Genomic DNA, 21,945 nt, shown 5'->3' with positions numbered 1-21,945 from the left:
AATATGTATTCGTGAAAGACAGCTTTCGTAATTATAATATAGACCCAGGATAAGGGCAGCTCCGTCAGGAACTATAGAAACTGAGGAGCACCCAGTTAGCTACATTAGCTCAGTAATGCTTAAAGATGTTGCTCAGTGACTGGAAGAGAATGTTTTAATAATGAAGTGCACCATTAATATTGAAAATATGGTCTAGGCAGAGATCTTAATTTCAAATGATGCCCCTGTGGCAATGGCAACTTTAAACTTTCCTGGTGGGTATTGCACCTGTAGCCCTTTAATTTTAGAATTTTGCATAAACCAGGACGTAGTCACCTGAACATGGGCAGGTCTATGCCACTTTGTCATGCTGGCTGTACCTGTAGCACATGCGGAGGGGTTGTACACTAAAACTGCAGTTACTTTTAAGAGCCAGCACGTCTGAGAGGGAAAGCATAGTATTTTTCCCCCAAGCAGGAGGGAAGACTCCATAGAAATCTGGGAGAAGACAGGAGTACAAAATGGTTAGTGCTGCTTAAGACATGGAAGAGAGCTAGGTGCTTCCAGAGACTGAAGAAAGCTAACCTGTACTGGAGGAATTGCGATCCTGTATTTGAGAAGCTGTTCTCGTGCAAGGAAAGTGAATTATTGGTCTGGCAAATTCTGCAAAAGCTAGAGGCACTGGAATCAACTGTACTCTGTTTTTGCATATCAAAATGAGTGTCAGTTCAGTAACAAGAACTGTGAAAATGTCTGTATTCACTACTCAAATGGACCAGTTCACTTTTTGGAGGAACTGATCACAAGACACGTATTTTAATTTACAATTTTCTCCAGCTGAAGAATACAATACTTTGTCCCCGTTTGGCTTTCAAGTTATATATCTATATAAAATAAGCCAGTAGAACTTTTGCACTGCTTGACAAGGCAAGTAAATTAGTGAGTTTAAATAAAGGCAGAGAAAAATGACGACCTCTTTGAAATAACTAGCCATCAGAAATGCATTTATACAGATCTCAAAGCCATAAAAAAAATCCATTAAATAAAAACATGCTCAAATAAAAAATATCCGTTTACTTTTTATTTAGTGTGTACGCATACACCTACATGTGCATACTGACATCTAATGGACAAAAAACCAAATCCAGTCTAAACCACTGGTATTAGATACATCTGGAGGCTGCAGTGGGAAAATGACACTTCAGTCACAAACCCTGAATTTCTGATTTCACCTATCACTGCTGAGTAGTGAAGAAAATTCAGTGTGGGAAGTAGGAGGATTTTTCCCCTTCTTTGGGTGCTATATTTTGCCACTAATGTGCTATGTTCCCTGTAACCGGTCTATCATCAGGAGGTTGTTTCAGAGGTTGCAGGGGAGATGTGTTGCATGATGAATACAGTGGAAAAGCTGCAGAAGATAGCTACCACCGCTGCTGATGAATGGTAGCTGTAGCAAAATTAATGGTGTAGTAGAGGTCATCTCCTCTGCTCGAGCCACTCACCAATGAAGAAGACCTTGAAGCTTACCTGGTAACATTTGAGAGACCATCTCATCAAGACTGTTGTGCTTATTCCAGCTGGGCTCAAGTACACTGTTCAACTCAAAGAGAGTCCCTCCATGACTACATCAACCCACCTAGTGCAGACTGTAATGATTTGATGAGGAAAGTCTGCTAGCTAGCAAGGGCAGGAGCCACCTCAAGAGACTTAGACCCATAAATATGACCGGACTTTCTTTAGGAAAGAAACAGCAACATTGTTTGACCTAAAGCATATTGTAAAAGTGTGTAGACACAGATTCTCAATAAATCTTATGTACCATGATTGCAATACTCGTTACAGACAGGTTCAATGAAGCTTTGCTGGCAATTATGAAGTGGGTGTGTCAAAAGAACCCTCATTATGCTGAAAGCTATAGCATCTCAACGGAAAGAATATCAATGCTGTAAAAAGTTACTAAATCACCTGCTAAAGCAATACATAACTGTAGTTAAAATGAAGGGAATCGCATTTCATTCTCCCCGTTTTTTTTTTTTTTTTTGTGTGTGTGTACTTTATTAGCCATAGCTTACACAGTATTGTTTAAATACATGGTGAAACGCACAGATGGAGCAAAATAAAATTGGCTTCCACATGCTACCAGGTAGTTCAGTCTTGGAATCCTTCAATTCAATTCAACTGGAAGACAGCAGTGGACCTTGAAAGTTCTCTTGAGAATGGACACCATACAGCCTGCAGCATCTTCATTCATCTGTTTTCTCATAACTGTGCTTAATGTGTTTCCAGAGTTTCTAAAAAAAAAAAAACAAATAGTGTCAGCTTTGCAGATGGATTAAAAGCTGCAGTTGCATGTCATCAGCTGGAAAGGAAGCAAGGATTCAGTTTTTAATGAACCTCAGTTTAAATTTACAAATGCACTTGTACTCCATGTACAAAACTGCAGGCATCCTAACTTGCGCTCACTAATTAAAAGGGGAAAAAAAAAAAAAGACTGCTATGCATGTACAGCTGGAAAAAAAAAAAAAAAAAAAAAAAGACTGCTATGCATGTACAGCTGATCACACTACTCTTAGCTTACACCATACATTTTAAAAATCTGTTTACTTGTAAAAATTGTATACTCCTAGTACAATTAAAACGCAACACTTTATACCTGTACGTCACAGTTCTCCAAGCTGCCCTTCCTTCATTCCATGTAGTCAGGTATGTAAACAGTATGTCACCTTGTCCCACCACCAAGACACAGAAATAGCATCCACCACTTTTTCCCCACAGTACCACATGGATGGCAATGGACAATGGGTTCAGCACCAACAAACCCAAAAAAACAAGAATACACCCCCCTCACTCCAAAACACAAAGTGAGAGATTTCTGCCCTTTATCCACATAAGCCAAATGAACAAAGATGATCTAGTTGGAAAAGCTAGCATACAACTACCAGCTTGTTATAACTGGGTGTGGGTATTACAGAATTAAGCCATGGTTTATGTAGTTTCATCACGAGGGCACAGGGCTAGGTAACAGCTGAGAGAGAGCATTCACGTATAGGTTCATAGATTAGTCCTAAGCTAACTGCCCTTGCGAGCCATTTTAAGCTTAGCCAATTATCCCTTGTGAGACTCAATCCCTGCATCTTGTGTTTGTAAGGCAAACACATTAACCATTAGGCCACCCTCCCAACCCACTGTTTGCTTCTTTGACTGGACAGACAAGACAAAAGTGAGGGGTATTCTGCCAAGGTCTATTGAAAGGTTAAAAAAAATTTAGTGGCATTAGTACTGTACATTTATTTTAATTTTTATTTATTTTACATTTGTTGACCGGGTTAGTCTAACTGGATACATGTCCATTTTCAGTAGAGGCCCGGGGAGAAAAGCTCCACATAAGCAAATATTTACAACTTCAGGTACAGATAAATAATTCTGTAACAACTTAAGGTACAGTACTATTTTGAGCTGAATACTCATTTTATATAGACAAATATTATTATTAGAGGATAAGAAACAGAGCAACAAAGTTGTCACACAAAAAGAAAGAGGTAAACAAACAAACAGATATAGCAGCTCAAGGAGCAGTATTTAGCAGAGTTATATCATTTATCCTATAATGACATTTTAACTGTACATGGTTTTATAGAAGTGTCCTGATTTTCCGTGTGCGCAGTATTTTGACGTGTGGGGGAGATCACAAAGTTCTGCATCTCAACTACAGTTCAGCAACTAGACTTCTTTCTGTTAGGATATGCCCCATTTACAAATGGGCACACTGAGTAGTATTTCAACTGATTGGGGTGTCCAAAGACCTCTCATTGTATTACACAGTGTAATATACTTGACACTGCACACTAAGCTGAGCACAGCAGCTGCAGTACTGATTGCTCATGCTCAATGTGTACTCAATCACCACTAACCTGGAATATGACCATGACCCTCTGCATTACCATGCATAAATATTATGACAGCGAATGTGCATCAAATCTAAAGAGATACTCCTTTAATATCCATTAGGACACCCATTACCTTCCTCAGCATCACCAGGACAGATTGCATCATAATCAGGACTGCTAAATCCTCTTGCACTTTTCTGAAGTCATTCACAATAATGACTGGGTAAAAAGAAATGACCACCCCAACCAGAAACAGTCTTGTACTAGGACTAAAGGAACAGGTGGACTAAGCACAAGGACCAATTAAAATCCACCTTCCACTACCTTCTATACAAGCATTTAAATGTGAGTGGTACTTGAAAACCAAGTTAAGCCTCGCCAACATGGGAGGCATTTACAATAAAGTTAAATCCCCTGCGATTTAATCATTAGTCTGAAAAATATGCAAATGAAGGTGCTATTAGCACAAATAATAAAAACAGAAACTATTAAAATGCACAAAGCTTGGGAAGGAAAAAAGATGGTATAAAGGTGCAATACTCACACAGAAAAGCTGTAATTGACACGCAGATCCAAATATAACTGAAGGTATATACAGACATCCAGACAAAGAAAAAGAAGTGGAATGTACTAAAAAGCAAAAAAGTTTAGGTAGACAGCAAAGCAAAGAAATTGAACTGATCATCTCAGAAGGGTTTAGTGTGGAGGCTTCAATACAGGAAATACCACAACAAGTCAACGAATCCCCAGGAAATGGTGCAGCCAGAATTAAAAGTATGCTTCACAGCTATATGTTGGAGCCTTAAGACTTGCTTGAAGGTCCAGTAAAAGGATTACAGAGCAAGAAACAGTGCAGAGAGTAGTGTCAGCAAGGAGAATGATTTAAAAGGAAAACTCCACCCTAGAACTAAAAAAAAAAAATGTTTTCACCGTTTCCTGACAGATTTTTAAAACGCCTCAAACTCACCAAGTGCTTAATTGTAGCCCGTTTCCCACAACATAGTTACCAATGGGGCTTGATGTATCAACGTGATCTTGCAAGTCTTTTTCCCATACTACTTTGTACGACTCATGCCAGATAAGGAACTAACTTAGAATTCCTATGCCACTGCCATTTAATGGGATTTGGGAGGGTCACTTATTTTCTTTACCTTCTGTAAGATGGCTGCTTATTTTCAGTCTCTAATGAAACCTCATTTAGGTTTGGCTCAGACATTGGTTTACACTACTTCGAAGTTATCCAGCTACAGCCAAAAAGGTAACTAAACTGCAGGTCTTCGTTCACAGTTTTCTTTTGTAGTTCCAAGAGAAATTGAGAATCCCCTCCCCTCACACTACTGCAAAGGTGTTAAAACTGTCACTGCACTGAGAGACCCTTGCAGAATCAATTCCTCAGATTACAAACGAAAACCCTTAACATTTTGAGTCTCAACTTTCTGTAGTTTATTTCATCTCCATTTATCAAGCAACTTTTTCCATAGAACATTTTCTTCTAAACTGAGCACATTCTTTGGTTTTCCATTTCCTTTAGGCATTCTATAGAATGTTCCAGAGCATCTTCCTGTGCCACCTTCTCTTTAGTTTCATCCTGCATCATCCATTGCTCTTTCATATGGGAACTCACTGGCTTATCACCCCACAACACTGACTGCGTCAGTTACCAGAATTTCCTGTTCCTTCCATTGCTGCGCAACCTCCAACTAAACTTCTATACTAGTTTCCTACGGAAGGCTCCAAGGTACCTTCATATGGCAACTGATCAAATGCTTCTTGCGCCACTGGTTTCTCCATGCTGTGATGTTAGCAGAGTTAGATTTTCTACACTAAATCCTTCATTTTGCAGGTAATCCATAACCTCCGGTTTCTATTTCTTAAACTTTTTCACTACCAATCCTTTTTTCTACTTTGCCCTTTTGTTTTCTTATAGCATTGTAAAACTGTCCACATCCAGATGCCTTTGCCTGCATTTCTCAAAATTTCTTTGGAGCTGCTTTTTTGTATTGATTAGTTTTGGGCCTGTTACTATCCAAGCTGAAGGTGATACTTTTCCCAGAACTCCAACCCCTCTCTTCACAAGGACTCATCTTTAGGTATTTAGTTCTGCCTTATCTGTGAAATATTTCACTACACCTCATACAAGTCAGACAACCTGTAAACACAACACTTTGCATTTTTGTTAAAGCACATTTCTGCCACCAACTTCAGATTCTCATGAGGTATTCAAGTCAGCCAACTGTTTGATCAAGGCCATATAATCAGAAACAATCAGACCCAATTTTTGTCCGCCTTTAACATAGGAGGAATTGAGTAGTGGCAGCAATGTAAATGTAGTTTTACAAGCTGTGTGTACTGCATAGAGAGGCTATATCTCACCTGTGTACACTGGCTTACAGAATCTGAGGTATGACTCCAAGTGACAACAGCATCATAAGGCATATATACAAGTACTCGATGCAAGCATCTAGACTCTACACTCTTCATAATACCATGTGTGACATGGGGGGGGGGGGGTAGCAGTAAAAGTTTATGGAAGTGGTAAACTAAATTAGAAATACAACATTTACCAAAAGTGTTTGTTTTATTGGCTGTTTAGTATATGGTTAATTAGATAGAAACATTTTTAAATAACATGGCTCCTCACCCATTTGAGAAAGGCAGACTGTGTAGAGGTGATCCATTTTAATGTTTGTAATGTAACAGCTTGAATAGTGCTACTGCAATCTGCATGTATAACGCACAAGACAGCCTTGTTGTGGGGTCTCTTTCAGCTTTTCTGGTTAGGGGTCGCCACAGTGAAACTCTGGTCCACTAATGATTGGCAGTAGATTTTTACGTGCTGACTTGCCGGGCCTGACGCACAAACTTCAACGAAAGAACGCCCATTCACACATGTCGCCACACAGAAGACTGAGAATCGAACAGGACAACGTCTTACTGTGAGGCGAGAATGCTACTGCAGCACAACCACCGCAGTGTTTGCTATGCGGTACAATATACCACTGCCAGAAATACATACGAGTGGCAGTGCTGTACGCAGGATGAACAAACCCATGTCATTATACTAACCCTGAAGCTTGGTCACCAGTAACCAACTCTGTGCTCATAAGGAAGGAAGGTAGCAGCTACATAGCCCTTCGAGAGATCAAGAAGCTGGGTCACAAGACTGACAGGCTGCCTCTCTCAAACCTATACAGTCAAGGAGGCCAAGATGTCAATCAGAACTCTGTGGCCTACTACTACAATCCAGCCCTGAAGTAGATATATAACCTTCAATACTACATAATATACAAAAAAAAAAAGTCTTCACTAGTTTTCATAGCTTTGTAGACCATAAATGCCATGTCTGTTCTGTACACTTGTACTGTAAATTTGATGATACATTGTCTGGTAACAAACCCAGGGCTGGGCCTGAAAATTTGACTGGTTCTCCACGGAAGGAAGGAAGGAAGGACCTGATTTGCAAATGGATACCCCGCGAAGAATCCCAAAGAGAGTCCAAATGTGACGGTATTACCTTGCATGGGCCTCTTAGCACAGTCGTAAGACAAGGCAATGCCACATAAGTAGACCTTATCAGAACTCCTAAACTGTCTTATAAAGACAAATAGCTGGTCTAGGGTCCTGTGAGCAGCTGCCTCCCAGGCTCAAATTCAATGAGCCAGCAACTCACAGTAAACATATCCAGGATGTCTTGCTTAAAGGTAACCTCATTCATGAGCAGAGTGACTTAATTATTCTCAAACTACATACAAAACAAGCAAAAACATAAATGCCCCCAAAGTTTGAAATCCTCTGGTAGGCATTAAGCTAGGAATAACGAAAAACATAATTCATCACTAAAATGTACAAGACAGCTCCAGATGCAACAATGTCCCTGGGAATCTTCTACTGTTAAAGCAACACTAGTTTACCTTCAAGGCTTTATCTTCAGTGATAGCTTCCAAACATTTAAAAGCAAAATTAAAGTGCAAACAAAACATACCAATTTTAAAAACACTCAATAGCATCATCTCCTATGCTTTACGGGGGGGGGGGGGGGGGGCACTCCACACAACATTATAGCAATGCAAGAAGCAATTTAAATTGGACTACTAAAATTTATTTCATAGTCAACATCACGCAACATGCTACAATTAATGCCAATTAAGTCATATACTCCCGTGGCAGGGCTAGCCACCCGGTGGTGTAAACCTTGGCTTTAGATGACTGTCAGAGTTGAAGTGACAACCTGACCTCATGTGCATTGACAGATGTCATGTCACATACTTGGGACAATACACCACACAGTAACACTTGGAACTGATCCAACTTACTAGTGGCTTACCTGTCTCATAATGCTTTCAACTAACCTTGCCTCTCAATTTAGTCATTGACTTACCTGAACTCTTAAACAAGCAAAATGATAAAGACCTCTGCCCAATAAAATGAAAAATTTGCCTATAGGCTGAAAGCTAGTGTACTGGATTCTGCACGCAAATCAGGACTCAACCAGTTTCAGGACTCACCATACTGACAAAGTGGTTGCTAAGATATTGCAACTTAAGCTGACCAACTTTCTAATTTTCTTACACTGTTACACAGGAAGCAGAATGCTCATCTAAAAGTAGACTATACTCTATTACCGAATACCGCAGTAAACTGCTCACAAACATAAAAAACTTGCTTTGGACAGCAGTGAACAGAATCTGCTGATTTCATCACCAAGCAAGAATTCATCTTTCATTATTCAAAAGCAACACAACTACTCTCAACCCTTCTATTTAGAAACCAATATTAATTGCACTCTTGCTTTTTTTGGCACAGAGATCTTCACAGTACAATTTTTCTTTTGTTGTGTGATCCCTGGCTGTGAGTGAAAAGGGCACATGGGCTACTCCACCTACCTAGTTAGTGTCAGCTGTAGTCCACCTACCAGGCTACCAAAAAGAAATCTTCCAAGCATCTTCCCACACATGATTTCCATTCAGTCTTTTTTTTTTTTTTTTAAATGAAAAATCAGCCCAAGTATGCCTCGGCTAATGTGTTTCAGCAACTTTTCTAGCTTGCAAGGCGGCCTTGTTGGTCATATTAGGAACTACAAGAGCTTGCACCAGTATGAGGATGTGTATTGGGGGGAGGGGGCTTGATTCCCCACCATAAAATATATATTTTTTCCAAAAACAGAAATATCAGATCATAATTAATGATCCGATGGCATGGATCAAATAACTGCTCTAAAAGGTGCCTTGATGAAATATGTGCCAGAACTTTATTACGAGGAAAGATACATCTGACCTACAGCAAACCATTACTATAAACCTTTTTATCAAAGACAAGCTCAAAAAGATACTTGCCAAAAGGATCACCTTTCCTGAACAAAAACAAAATCACTAAAAACCTCATGTGAAGTCTTGCACCATGTGTCACTGAATACTTGCATACAAATGGCACAGAATCCTCAAAAGGTTGCTGGCTAGTCAAGCTACTTGCCTACCCACTGAATGCAGGACACTTGACTCCTGTTACCCAAGAACGTTTCTTCTAAAATCCAGTGATTTGGAACTGGATCTCTCTCAATAATGGCAGAGTACAGAAAGGCATTCATCACCAGCTGGGCTACTATTGAGAAGCTGGTTAAGGAAGGGAACTACAAGAGAGATGGAGGTACCACTAATAGGCAAGGAACTGAAGAAGCAACTTACAGGATCCTACTTCTCAGCTCAAAAGTTGGCCAAGAACTGCAGCTTGGACACCTACCACCAGCAGAATTTTACCCCTAGCAGTAGAATGTCACCTAAAAAAAGTCCCTCAAACTTAGGAAACCTCTTACCCAATGGTTTGATAAAAACTGGAGAGAACATATACCACATGACAAGACACATTCTCCTATCTCAAGTGAATGGGTCACTTATCTAGTTGCCAAAACATACCCAAGGTTACTACCAATAAAAAAAAGTCACTTTACTCAAGATAGGACCCTTGAACCAAGCATATTTTCTGGACATAACCCCAGATGCTGTACGCTAAAAGCAACAGTGCTGTCACTAAAAAACAGTATTTCAAGTGTTGTGCTAAACACCTTTATAAATAAATAAGTAGCAACTGGTTCGATGCACTACCCACCATCCCTTAGAACACAGATATATTCCTTTTTCAAAACAATACCGAAAGATGCAATCAAAGGAAGACTGACCCCATCAGTCCCTAAAGAGGGAGTTTTAATGCATTAGTAGGGGAAAAAAATCATATCCTTATCAAAGAGAAAAGGTACTTCCAAAAACTAATCTAGCTTCATATCCATAGGTAGGTACTAGGCTATTGGCCCTAGGGCCTATACAAGCCTAGCCAAAAAGGTACCTTGGGCTTTCGCCACCCAAGAAAATTTTCATGTGCCTGGCAAGCACAGCCACAGAAGGCTCCCTGGGTGAATTTCCTATTACCCATCCAATCAAGATTTTTCTTGGAGTGCTAATGATGAGCTCCGCTTGACATAGATAGGTAGTGTTCCAGAGTATCCTTACTGAAGAAAAAGGATGCAAAGGTAGATTTGGCAGCAAGGACCAGAAGCCCTTCTGAATTATTTAGGTCTTGGAAGATAGATAAGCACATTTTGCTGTGCCTCAAAAAAACCTGAAACTCATTTCCTTAAGTGTTCATCCATTAGCACCACAAATCCAAAATTGTGGTCAAATAAATTTCTGAGTGGCAACAATCTAGTTCTACAAAGCCCTCCAACTTCCAAATTTCTCCAGTTGAGTCCTTCCTCATTTTATATGAAGTGAGGGACCTTGATTTACACAGCCTGCATCTTAGTCATTCAACTGGCACAGTTTCAGAAGGTGGGGTCTTCACTTGTGCCGGCACGGATTACAGTGAAGCTCACAGGTATTTGGCACGGCTTACCTTGCCTCGTGTTTTACTGATGCTGCTCACATTTACAGTGAAGCTCACAGGTATTTAGCACGGCTTTCCTTGCCTCGTGTTTTACTGATGCTGCTCACAGTAAACGCACACAAAATTAGCCTTCATCCAGTGACAATCCAGTCAAGTTTACTTTGACTGTATTTTCCAGAGAGACAACCACAAGTAAAAACTCATTCTAAACCGAAAGAGTACCCAATTCTTCCAAAACTTAGAATTTTAACATTTCAGCTAGTAGCCTGCCTTTCACACACTGCTTGTTGTTAGTCATGACTGTCAAAAAAGGTAACTTTGAATTCTGCAATAAGAAGTCAGGTAAACACTAAGCAACTCACCTCAAAAATCTTAGTTCAAAGTAGTGCAGGGGTAGGAAAATCACTGTTATACCGATATACAAAACACCATTAAAAATGCAAAATAATTCTACCAAGAAATGAGGCTGCCCAATGTAATTCAGTGTCTGGTTGAAACAAAATGGCTAAGTAAGTCTTTTTAAGGAGCAAATTGAGAATCATGCCTGGGTTAATCGACTTTCTCAGTCACACAGCAGGAAAGAGTTTGGACTGCTGCAGTACATTGCCTCAAATATCTGTGCCAAACTAATGCACATATAAAACCTGGAAAGTGGAACAGGATATACCGCATTAATACAATAAATTTCTCTCCAGAGGCAAAAGAAATGATGGAATTAGACCACACCCACTTCAGCTGTCACAGGACATATGTGACTCAGCTGCAGAGCCTGGGGACACTGTTAGGCAGTCAGCCAGACATAACCACCTACCAGTAACACACGCAAGTGGAGAAAGGAAAAGAAAGATATTGGTGAGGAAATAAAGAAGCAGTTTTCCACTCTGCAACTTAGTACTTCTTTAGTATCTCTGCAATACTCGATCACAACTACTCCACAAAACTCAATCTCTTGTTTTGTTGCTGCTATCACCTCAGCAGCAATCCGAGAACACCTCAGCAGCAATCAGAGAACACCCTCAAGTCTTTGAGCCATTAATCTGCACAAACTTAAATACAGTGTTTCAGATCATATTTCTAGAAGCACTATGTGCTTTCGCATCCACTTTATATGAAATCAGATGCACATGTTATGCTAGTAGCCTATGAGCTGCAGTTCTGATAGTGAAGGATTTGAATATCTTAGCGACCTGCTGTTTGACCTTGAGCAAGTAGACCGTGCTTGGGGGAGCAACAGGAAATTTGAGCTAGGCTCCTCAGTGATTCTCCTGACTGCAAACCTACTAACCACCTATGAAAACCAGCCTATTTTGTTTGTTCCAGGGTTGTTGTAGTTCCATGTAGACTTTAAAGAAGGGCTAACCCCCCCCCCCCCCCAAGATGGGAAATAACTTTTCCTTCTACTACTGTGCCCCACTGTCTAGATGCTGAAGTCACCTTGAGTATACATTTAACATGCAGCAATGGATGTCTCCACATCACAAATGCTTGGTAATCGGCAATTATACTGCCCAATCAGAAGGCAGTGTCTGTCATACCTGGAATTAGTTTAACCTGATCTAACTAATTAGCTGAAAGCCACATATGACATGGCTTTAAACTATTTCAATGGCCAGTGCATCTAAAGTTTAGTCTCCATACCCATATGAATGAGGTTGCCCATGCCAGTACATGAAAGCCACTGTGCTATAAATTACACAGTCACTGCATTTCAATAAATATTTTACAGCAATCCCCTCCTAAGATTCAGACTTTTGACAAGATATTCAGAAAAAAGAAGCACGAGCACCTTTCCCCAATTTTGTTTAAATAATTAAGAATTTTTACTTTCTAACATCTTTTAGAATACACAGATCTGATTTTTATTGTAAGCTTTAGTTCTTATTGCGAGTTGAGATTTTTTTGCTAGTAATATAAACTCTAACTTCCTACAAATGTCAGATTGGTTGTTTCACTGGGTATTTTAACATATTTTTTCTGAATACCAAATAGGGAAGTTTATGGAATCAGAATCATATGAGGTTACTAGGCTAATGGCCTTAGGGCCCTTAACAAGCTTAGCCAAGAGTTTATCCCCCAAATAAAACCTCAGTCAGCACCTGCTGCTCCTGTCAATGAAGGACAAAGGTGGAAGCCCTGGGACAAATAAGGTAAAAAGAAGCCCAAACACCCACAGGAAATGCAAACAACCATGACTTACAAATCAGAGGTCAGGAGTGAAACCTGAACCATGACCACAGGCAACAAAACAAAGATCTAATCCATACAAGCAGTATACTGTTCCACTAGATGGATAACTTTAGGTGAGAAAATGCCACAAGAACAGTTTACAATACAGCTTGCCCATTACCTTGGGAACGAGCATACAAAAATCTATGGCAAGATATGAAGCATGAACAGTTGAAAAATTAAAACTAGACAGCTATACTTTTTCCAGAGTCAATAAAACCTGAAAAGATTCTCAATTTTAGAAGTCTAACACCTATGTTTTAGTAGACTGCACCATAATCTGATGGGACAGTGTACCAAATACACTTTTATGGTATACTGAAAAAACTGCACCCATTAACTTTACCAGTGCTGTGCTCTAGTTATGCATAGGACTTTGCCGAAAGGACCACCTTGCTGTGAAACTATGCTACTTTGCGTCTTGTACCACCATAAATTTCTACGGCTTGTTTATGGGTATTCATTTAACACAGAGTAGCCTCATACAAATTTGAGGGGGAAACAGGGGAAAAAATGCACTAAGCAAGGCTTTTTAATAAATCTCTGCCCCTAATTAAAAGGTGTGTTAATACCTCTATTAAAATTATACCCAAGCTGTCATTACTATCACACCAAACAACTTTTACTTTTAGGGGCATATGAGCAGATGCAATACAGCTACTGCTTAAACTACTGTACATCTAAGAAAGAACTGCACTTTTACATGCCACCTCAAGATAATTTTAGCATCAGCTGTCGCAAAGCAGTGTAGTACCCCATACACATGAACTTTGTGCAGGTTTGGGTGGTCTCTGCTTGAAAAAAAAGCCAGTGTGGGGGTGTCATAGTATTTACAATTATCAAAAAAACAACAAAGGAAGAAACTGTTTCAGAAAAAGAGGAAAATCCCAGGATGCAAAAAACTCCCTTACCAGCCTCAGTAAGAAGCTGAGATCCCTCATAAAAGCCTCCAAAGCTAGTTACGAAAATAAAATTGTCAAAGATTCCAAAGACAACCACAAGGCATTCTACAGCTACAGTTATCCCACTCCACATGGGGGGAAACCACCTTAGATCCTAGGAACTACCGCCCCATCAGTCTGACGAGCCTGATTTGCAAGGCCATGAATGTATTGTCATGGAACTTGTAAACAAACAAAGACACTGGCAACTTAGTTTGGATTCATGAAGGGCTGAGCTTGTCTCCTAAGCTGGGCATAATCCCGTCGTTACTCGATGGGCTGCCAACTGGCTTACTGACAAGAACCCATACTGTAAAAGTGGCAGACTCCAAATTCAACTCCAGACAAGTGGAGTACCTCAGGGTTCCGTCCTGGGACCACTCTTGCTTGGCATCTACTTCTCTGAAGTACAGACCAACACTAAGGGACTTTGGCTAACAGTTTGCAGATGACTGCAAACTGGGAGCCACTACCGAATCCCCAAATGATGTGGATATTCTACAAAAGGGCCTTACAGAAAACAGATGCTTAGTGCCAGGGCCATGGGCTCTCAAGTGCAACGCCAAGAAATGTATAGTTTATCGCCTTTGGGAAAAAACAGTACACTAAACACCGAAAGTGAGATAACAGATCTAGGGACACAGGTGGACAGTGGTCTCACCTTAGATAACCACATCGCCACAAGAGTCAGGAAATCCTTCTATGTGGCACATTACCAAGGGCTTTTCATCCAGAAAAAAAGGAGGTCATTGTCCCACTGTACTCATCCCTCATTAGACTCATTATAGAATACAACTCCTCATTTATGTACCTCTCAAGACATCTGCAACAACTAGAAAGGCCGCAGAAATATCTCGCTAAAAGAATCACAAGCCTAAAGCAGATGCCCTATGCTGACGAATCTAAAAAACTCCAACTATACTCTGCGCATATAGTCTACTCGGAGGCAATCTCTGCTTAACATACAAGGCCAGGTCAAACCCAGAGCTGTTGGAAATGCTACACTTAAAAGAAATCCTAATCCCTCAAGAGCCACACGCTCCAGGGATCTAAACCTGGTCATCACAATGGACAAAACATGCTAGAGGGATAGGTTCCTGACCCAGAGACTCCCCAGAGTCGGGAATAGACTGCCAATACATGTCAAGGAGAGCAACTCTTTGGCCCTCTTCAAAAGGAACCTTGACAATTGGATGGGAGATAGGAAATTCACCCCGCGGATAGTCAGTCGCCCTGCTAGGGGTCCAGGGAAGAAATAGCCAGGGAATTGTTATGGGGCTAGGCTTGTATAGGCCCTAGGGCAGATAGCCTAGTACCAAGCCTAGTACCAAGCCTAGTACCAACCTATGAGCTATCTTACAAATATTAAACACACGCACACAGACACACACAATCTACTACATGAGAGTAGCTTTTTTATGCTTGTTATAGGTTCATAGGTTCATACTAGGCTATCTGCCCTAAGGCATTTATAAGCCTAGCCCAAATTATTGTTATATGAAAAAATACTGTGCCCATTAGTTTGTTGTGCCTCTGTCCAGCAGTGACCCAGAGATGATTCCCGGGGTAAACCTACGATCTCCCATCCACAGGTCTAGAAACAGAGTCAGCGAGGTGCTCTGCCTCACATGGACCGGGATTTTATTCCACAGCATAGGGAGTCTCTGAGTGATAAATCTATCCCTCCAGCACGTCCTATTTATATCCGTGCTAAGGTTTAAGTCGCTTGCTCTAGTGGTTTTGGTGGATTTGGATTTTTTGAGGTGGAGCATGTCCATTAATTCCGGGTTGGACATGGCCTTGTATGTCAGGCACATGTCACCTCTGAGCAGACGGTATGCGACTGAATAGAGCTGGAGTTTCTTCAATCTGGCAGCATATGACAGATTTTGGAGTCCCTTTATCCTTTTGGTGAGGAACTTTTGGGGTCTCTCCAATTGCTGCAGATGTCGGGTGAGATACATCCCGAATGGGGCATTGTACTCGATCATTGGTCTGATAAGTGAAGAGTACAGGGAACAATGACCTCACTAGATCTGGATGTGAATCCCTTCATGATCAGGTGGGCAATGTAGAAGGTCTTTCTAACCACTTTAGCAATGTGAGTGTCAAAGAAAGGCCACTGTCAACCTGGGTCCCCAGGTCCCTGATAACCTCTTCTGTGCTTAGTGGATTGCCACCTATATGGTAGCTTGGGGTTACCTTGTTTTTCCCGAAGGGTATGACTATACATTTTTGGCGTTTAACTTCAGGCCATGGCTCTGGCACCAGCTATCTGTTTCCGTGAGTCCCTTCTGAAGGATATCAGTGTCCGATGCACTTTCCACTATGGCCCAGTTTGCAGTCATCTGCAAACTTTGTCAACAAAGTCCTCCCATGTTGGCCTGTACTTCTGAGAAGTAGATGCCAAACAATAGGGGCCAAGGACCGAGCCCTGTGGGACACCACTTGTGACCGCTTTGGAGTCTGACACAGCGCCAGCAACTCTAACCCTGTGGGTTCTATATATATATATATATATATATATATAGATATATATATATATATATATATATATATATATAGATATATATATATATATATATATTATATATATATATATATAGGTCTACCTCCATATGATCGACAGCTCAGAAGATCGACAAACTCCTCAGACAGACCAAAACACCTAAAGCTCAAAACACCGACAACTCATTTGGCCGACATCCATAACATCGACACATGCCATTCAACGCACCATGCCCCTTCCCCACTGCAGCGTGGGTCAAACTAAATAGTGCGATAATGATAAATTACAAACAGCATTTACTGCCACTTGATATTAGACTTAGAATAAACCAGGCTTGGTGTAATGGTTAAGGATTTCAGCTCAAACACAAAATACAGGGTTTGGGCCAGAGATCAGATTATTAGCTAGGCTTAAAATGGCCCTTTAAGGCAGTTAGCCTAGTATACATCTACAAACTATGAACATAGCCATCTCAAACAGGACCAAGATAAGATTAACATTTTATATATATATATATATATATATATATATATATATATATATATATATATATATATAGTTTGGGTTCAAGGTCAGATTAATTAGGCTTAAAATGGCCCTTTAAAGGCAGTTGGCCATCTCTTTAAAACAGAACCAAGATAAGTTCCTCCTGTCAGTGTGCAATATATATAGTTTTACCAGTATAAATAATATTAGAACATGGGATGTCTTTGTGCAATAATCCTATTGGTGAAATGTGGAGAACAGTGAACTCCCATGACAGTCCAAGTCCTAAATAGCCTAGGAGTTGGAGTCAGTCATTTAAAGAATTCTAAATTTAGTGTTAATACTTGCAATGTTATAAGCCATAATTGCAGGCATTACAAACAGGTGACCCAGCATAGTCTAGCAAATGAATAGTCTAGCTGGTGTCACATACACATCGACAAGCTGTGTGTAAAAGAACTCGAGAAGTAGATTTTAACTGCAACTGTATGACATTAATATATTAATCCTTTTTCATAACTAACTAACTAACTAACAAGTTTACATTTAACCAGTAATAAAACTGAACAGAACAGTTTCCATACCTGAAATAAGCTTGACATGGGTTTAATTGAAGTTAATGAGTTTCATGAAACATATAAAGGTCAACGAAAATACACTACATAAATCACAAGAACGTCATTTCTTTTTGATAGTTAACCAAAAATGCTGAATTGCATTGTCTAAACTATATCACCATTCTGTTCTCACTAACATTCTCACGGCTATTTGTCATTTGATTAAAGGGAAAGTCCGAGTGAACATAAATCCCACTTTCAGGGGAGTCCAGAGGAGAAAAACTCCATAATACATGACATAAATCATGTATAGATAATCTTGTAAACATACACCTAGGTAAGTTTTAATAACTTTCTTACTATGTTCAAGTGTACTACGCAAATTATATTACCATAACAATAAAAGATACATGAAAAAAAGAGCAAACTATATTCCCTCTAGCTAGTAACAGTTACTTATTTATCAGAGGATTACCTTCTTCTGCAGAAGATTCCCTCTCTTTCTCAGCTATGGTCAAACTATCTTCTTCTTTCAGCTTTTCCCATTTAGGGGTCACCACAGCAGATCACCTGTCTGCTCATGAGTGGCAGTGGAGTTTTACAGTGTCGAGTTGCCAGCCCGGCACCCAACCCTTCACAGAAGGCACACACACACATACACCTGAGGCCAATTTATTTTACATTTGTTAACCGGGGTAGTCCAGCTGAGCATTAGCTCATTGTCAGTGGAGACCAGAGGAGAAAAGCTCTGCAATCAGTATTAACATTTTATATAAAGTCAGCAAGAAAATTGCAATGGTAGCTAAAAATTAGAATTTTACAGAAAAACAGTTGGGTACAAATGTTAAGAGATCAAACTGCAAAAAAAGCATTTACAACAAATCATACAGAAAAGCAGTAGGGTACAATGTCAGAATTTTTACAACAAAAACTTAGGTACAATGTCAATGTAGGGAAAACCGTGTTCATTACTTCTAAGTAATTACATACAGTAGAGGTACAGATAATGCACCTACACCATGTCTTTGAGATGTGGGTGGAAACCCACGCGACCACAGGGAGGACGTGCAGACTCGGCATAGAAGGCACCCCAGCTGTAGATAGAACCGGAGAACCTCTTGCTGTGAGGCGGCAACGATAACCGCTGCACCACTGCGGCCACCAGCTATGGTCAAACTACGAAGCTTTAAAAATCTGAATTTAGTTAATATAACTTCTATAAACAACATAATACCAACCCCACTACCAAAATAAATTATTTAATCCTTCTAAGTAAAATAAAATTTACCCCTTATCACTTCCCAGACTGAAGAAAATCCAACATTAGATATCTGCAGCAATGTCCTCTAAGAGGTCAGATCACCACAATTCTCTATACAGTCCATAATCCACTCCCGAAGCAACTCACCCCGCGATTCAATTGCTCGAACAGCGCATCCCCAGCCTGATCAAAGGCTCGCTCAAAAAAAATTGCGCCAACAATCACTGTTAACGCAAAGGTAGACGTTCTCCGAAACAGCAAATTGTATACCCGGTCACCCAACGCCATCTTGAAAAAGAAATGACACCAGTGAAACAAGGCGCACACAATATAAGTCACCCATTGCTGAGGTCACTGGGAAATGTAGTCAGCTCTTCAATCACAGGCCGCATCGCTTGAGAGAAGGATGAATAGAACGGACTGCAATTTCCAGTGTTCTAATAGATCAGCAGCTGTCTAAGATAGACCATTTCTTACTTTTCCTGAGTCATAAGGGGTTATAAATGTTTGAGTCATAAAGGGTTAAAAACAGAAACAGCGTGTATGGAGTTGTCTTCCTTATGAATTTTGGGTGAGTGAGTTGGTAACCTAGCAACAACTCGTTGTGGACTTCTATTTTATTTATAGTTAGTATGTTATAGGTACACTCTGTCCCTGTTTTTGACGCAGTTTTTATCTCTGTCTCTCTTAATCCCCACTAAAACTGGTAATCCAGGAGGTGAATTGCACTTAATAAAACCTGAGAGTAATCGGAGCTGTACACTTAACTTCAGAAAATATATAGTAAATTTGGCCAGAGCGTCAGGGAGCAAATTGTTTGTGTTGTTCCTGCAGTTTAAAATAATTACAGGGAGTTTCTTCTTATCTCTATATTTTGACACTCTTATGCAAGACTATTATTCATTTATGCTTTGGCGCTAGCCATGTTTTTTATTTATTTGTAACATTACGTATAGAAACTATCAAAAGCTTTACATTAACAGTTGAATGAGTGTAGTGATTTTGGTAACGTATTGTCTTGGCAGATTTAAGTGACAATTGTATAAATGCAATTAAGATATTACTACTAAAAATATCTGCAGCACTTTGAATCCCCCCACGGATAGTCAGGTATTTATTTTCTTGTTACTTTACTATAAAGTCAGAGTTGGCCAGCCTTTTTGCAATTGCACACCTTCCTGTAATATCCCCAAGATAGTAAAGGTGCAGTGAAATAGATGAATCCTGAGACGGAGTAGAGCTGTGTGAGTTGTTGAATCTTTGGGGGTTGCATTGAGGATCTGAGCATTTTAGGTTCAGGCTGTTACATTTGCAGGAAACTGACACGCTTTATAATTAATACCACTGAGATTAAAATCAGGTAAACTAGTTTAGTTTTTTGGTAAGTTTATTGATGATATGAAATGATGGTTTGTAAGGAAGATAATTAAGTTGTGTATCAAAAGGAATAAGCAAGCTTAATTAAAAAAAATACTAGTAGGGCTAAGTATAGATGTAAGACAATTTATTATTGCAAAAGGAAAACTTTTAATAGAATGAGAGGTGAAGAACCAGATCTTTAGGGATCTCTTCTGCATTGGAACCTTCAGAGAAGGGGATAACCGGTGAGGGGTGAGGCTGGCCAGAATAAAAAAAAAGGTACATTGGGAACTGAACGAGTAATTGGTAGGCTTTTGTTTTTATATTATTTTACTTATTTTCCTTTTGGGGGGTGCAGAACTGCTGGATGAGTTAGTCACCTTCGTAATTACACAAGTGATGAAGTACAGAGGTGTGAATGGGGAAGGAACCCAATAGTCTTAAGGGGGTAAATAACACTGTTTGGGTAAAGAGCCCTCTAGGGGAATTAAAAACTTGATAGTGGTAGTTGGTCTCAATGCCTGAACGGCAGAGTTTCCCTTGAAAGCTGCTGCCAATTGACAATGATGGATCTTTTCTATAGAGGTGGGTTTAAGAGTTGGGTACTTTCTGGATTTTGTTTTCTTTTTCAGCGAACGTTATTAATAAATGATCTGTAAAGTAATATGTTAGTTCCTGAATGTTAATTCTCTTGCTAATGGCCAACAACATAGCTTTGCGCAGAAGAGGTGTGGTTGGCATAAGTTGCTTCAGTTCAGCGTCTGAAGATTTCCTTTGGAAATGGTGTTTGAGTTCAGCAAGGTCTTCTGTCACCATTCCCTTCAGGAAAATGAAAAGGCATAGAGGTGGGAACTGAAATGCTAAATAAGACAAGCGTTTGTCTGACTGGAAATATACAGTGGTATTTGGATGAGAGTTACTAGCAAACAAGACCGTAAGCAGGGAAGTCCCACAAAGTCTGCTGTGGGAACCATTCCTGTTTAAGTGTATTCATGTAAAGAATATATACTCAGATATTTCAGCAGTAGGCAACAATGCCCTTCAAGCTTACCCATGTACCCTAAGATCATAGGAAGTTACTAGGCTATCGTAGGAAGTTACTAGGCTATCGACCCAGAGGTAATTTCAAGCCTAGCTGTTTCATCCCAATGTAGTACCAGTGATAGTCTAGTCAATATTTAGTAATGACTGCCCATGTCCAGGAGGATTGTGGGTGCTATCCCGTGGAAGAATTTACAGTGCCCCATCCACTCGTCCAGGTTCCTTTTGAACAGTGTCATAGAGGTGTTCTCCTTCACATGAATTGTCAGTCTATTCAAAAGATGTGGCAGTCACTGGGAGACACAGCTGCTCCTCCAGCATGTCTTATTCAAGTTACAGGCCATATTTAGGTCCATGGAAAGGGTGGCTGTGGTCCTGTTTGATTTACAGATATGCAGCAAATGCATTTGGTTTTGGTCAGGTCGGAGATTGCTCTGTAAGCCAGACATAAGTCTCCCCTAAGAAGTCTGTATGATACTGAGTGTAGTGACAGGGACTTTAGTCTGTCTGTATAAGGCATGTGCTGGAGTCCCTTGATCTTCTTTGTTAGAAACTTCTGAGATCTCTCCAATTGCTGCAAGTGCTTTGTATGTTACATGCCAAAAGGGGTGTTATACTCGATTATGGGCCTGATTGGTGATGAGTATAGAGGGGTTATAACCTCCTTTGCTTAAGAGTCTATGCCTTTGCTAATCAAGTGTGCTATATAGAAAGCCTTCTTACTACAGTAGACACATGGTGGTCAAAGTTAAGGTTGCAGTCTACTTGTGATCTCAGATCCCTTACCACTTTGTATGTATATAGGGTATTGTTGTTAATTTGATAA

At 40.0% G+C, this 21,945-nt stretch overlaps 2 protein-coding genes across 5 annotated transcripts in view; one reads left to right on the top strand and one right to left on the bottom strand.

The window, feature by feature from the left end:
• Positions 1-1,045: 1,045 nt before the first annotated feature.
• Positions 1,046-19,036, bottom strand: LOC122799421 (cytochrome b-c1 complex subunit 9). 2 transcript variants are annotated; one of them, XM_044068462.1, is made up of 2 exons: positions 18,867-19,033; positions 1,046-2,270 (listed from the first exon to the last, which is right to left on the bottom strand). In XM_044068462.1, the coding sequence occupies exons 1-2, from the start codon at positions 19,005-19,007 to the stop codon at positions 2,223-2,225; spliced, it is 189 nt and encodes a 62-aa protein (XP_043924397.1). In that variant the 5' UTR covers positions 19,008-19,033; the 3' UTR covers positions 1,046-2,222. The 2 variants fall into 2 exon arrangements, 1 of the variants encoding a protein (XP_043924397.1); XR_006364468.1 differs by having other exon boundaries at positions 18,747-19,036.
• Positions 19,037-19,111: 75 nt separating this feature from the next.
• ZMAT5 (zinc finger matrin-type 5) overlaps positions 19,112-21,945 on the top strand; it is a 493,595-nt gene continuing 490,761 nt past the window's right edge. The window contains exon 1 of one of the 3 annotated variants that reach the window (XM_044068461.1): positions 19,112-19,290. The gene's annotated coding sequence lies outside the window, so the exon portion shown is untranslated. The remainder of the gene's footprint in view (positions 19,291-21,945) is intronic. The other 2 variants (XM_044068460.1, XM_044068459.1) reach the window with 2 other exon arrangements.

The sequence above is a fragment of the Protopterus annectens genome, chromosome 4.part0 (assembly GCF_019279795.1).
Source record: "Protopterus annectens isolate FY-2018-M chromosome 4.part0, PAN1.0, whole genome shotgun sequence".
NCBI classification, from domain to species: domain Eukaryota; kingdom Metazoa; phylum Chordata; order Ceratodontiformes; family Protopteridae; genus Protopterus; species Protopterus annectens.
The sequence above is the reverse complement of the archived record's forward strand: the minus strand, read 5'-3'. Positions and strand labels throughout refer to the sequence as shown.

Coding starts and splice junctions, on each gene's coding strand:
- LOC122799421 (XM_044068462.1), bottom strand. CDS start 19,007: ATGGCGTTGGGTGACCGGGTATACAATTTGCTGTTTCGGAGAACGTCT. Junction 2,271..18,866: donor TCGAGCAATTGAATCGCGGG/GTGAGTTGCTTC, acceptor TTTTTTTTTTAG/AAACTCTGGAAACACATTAA.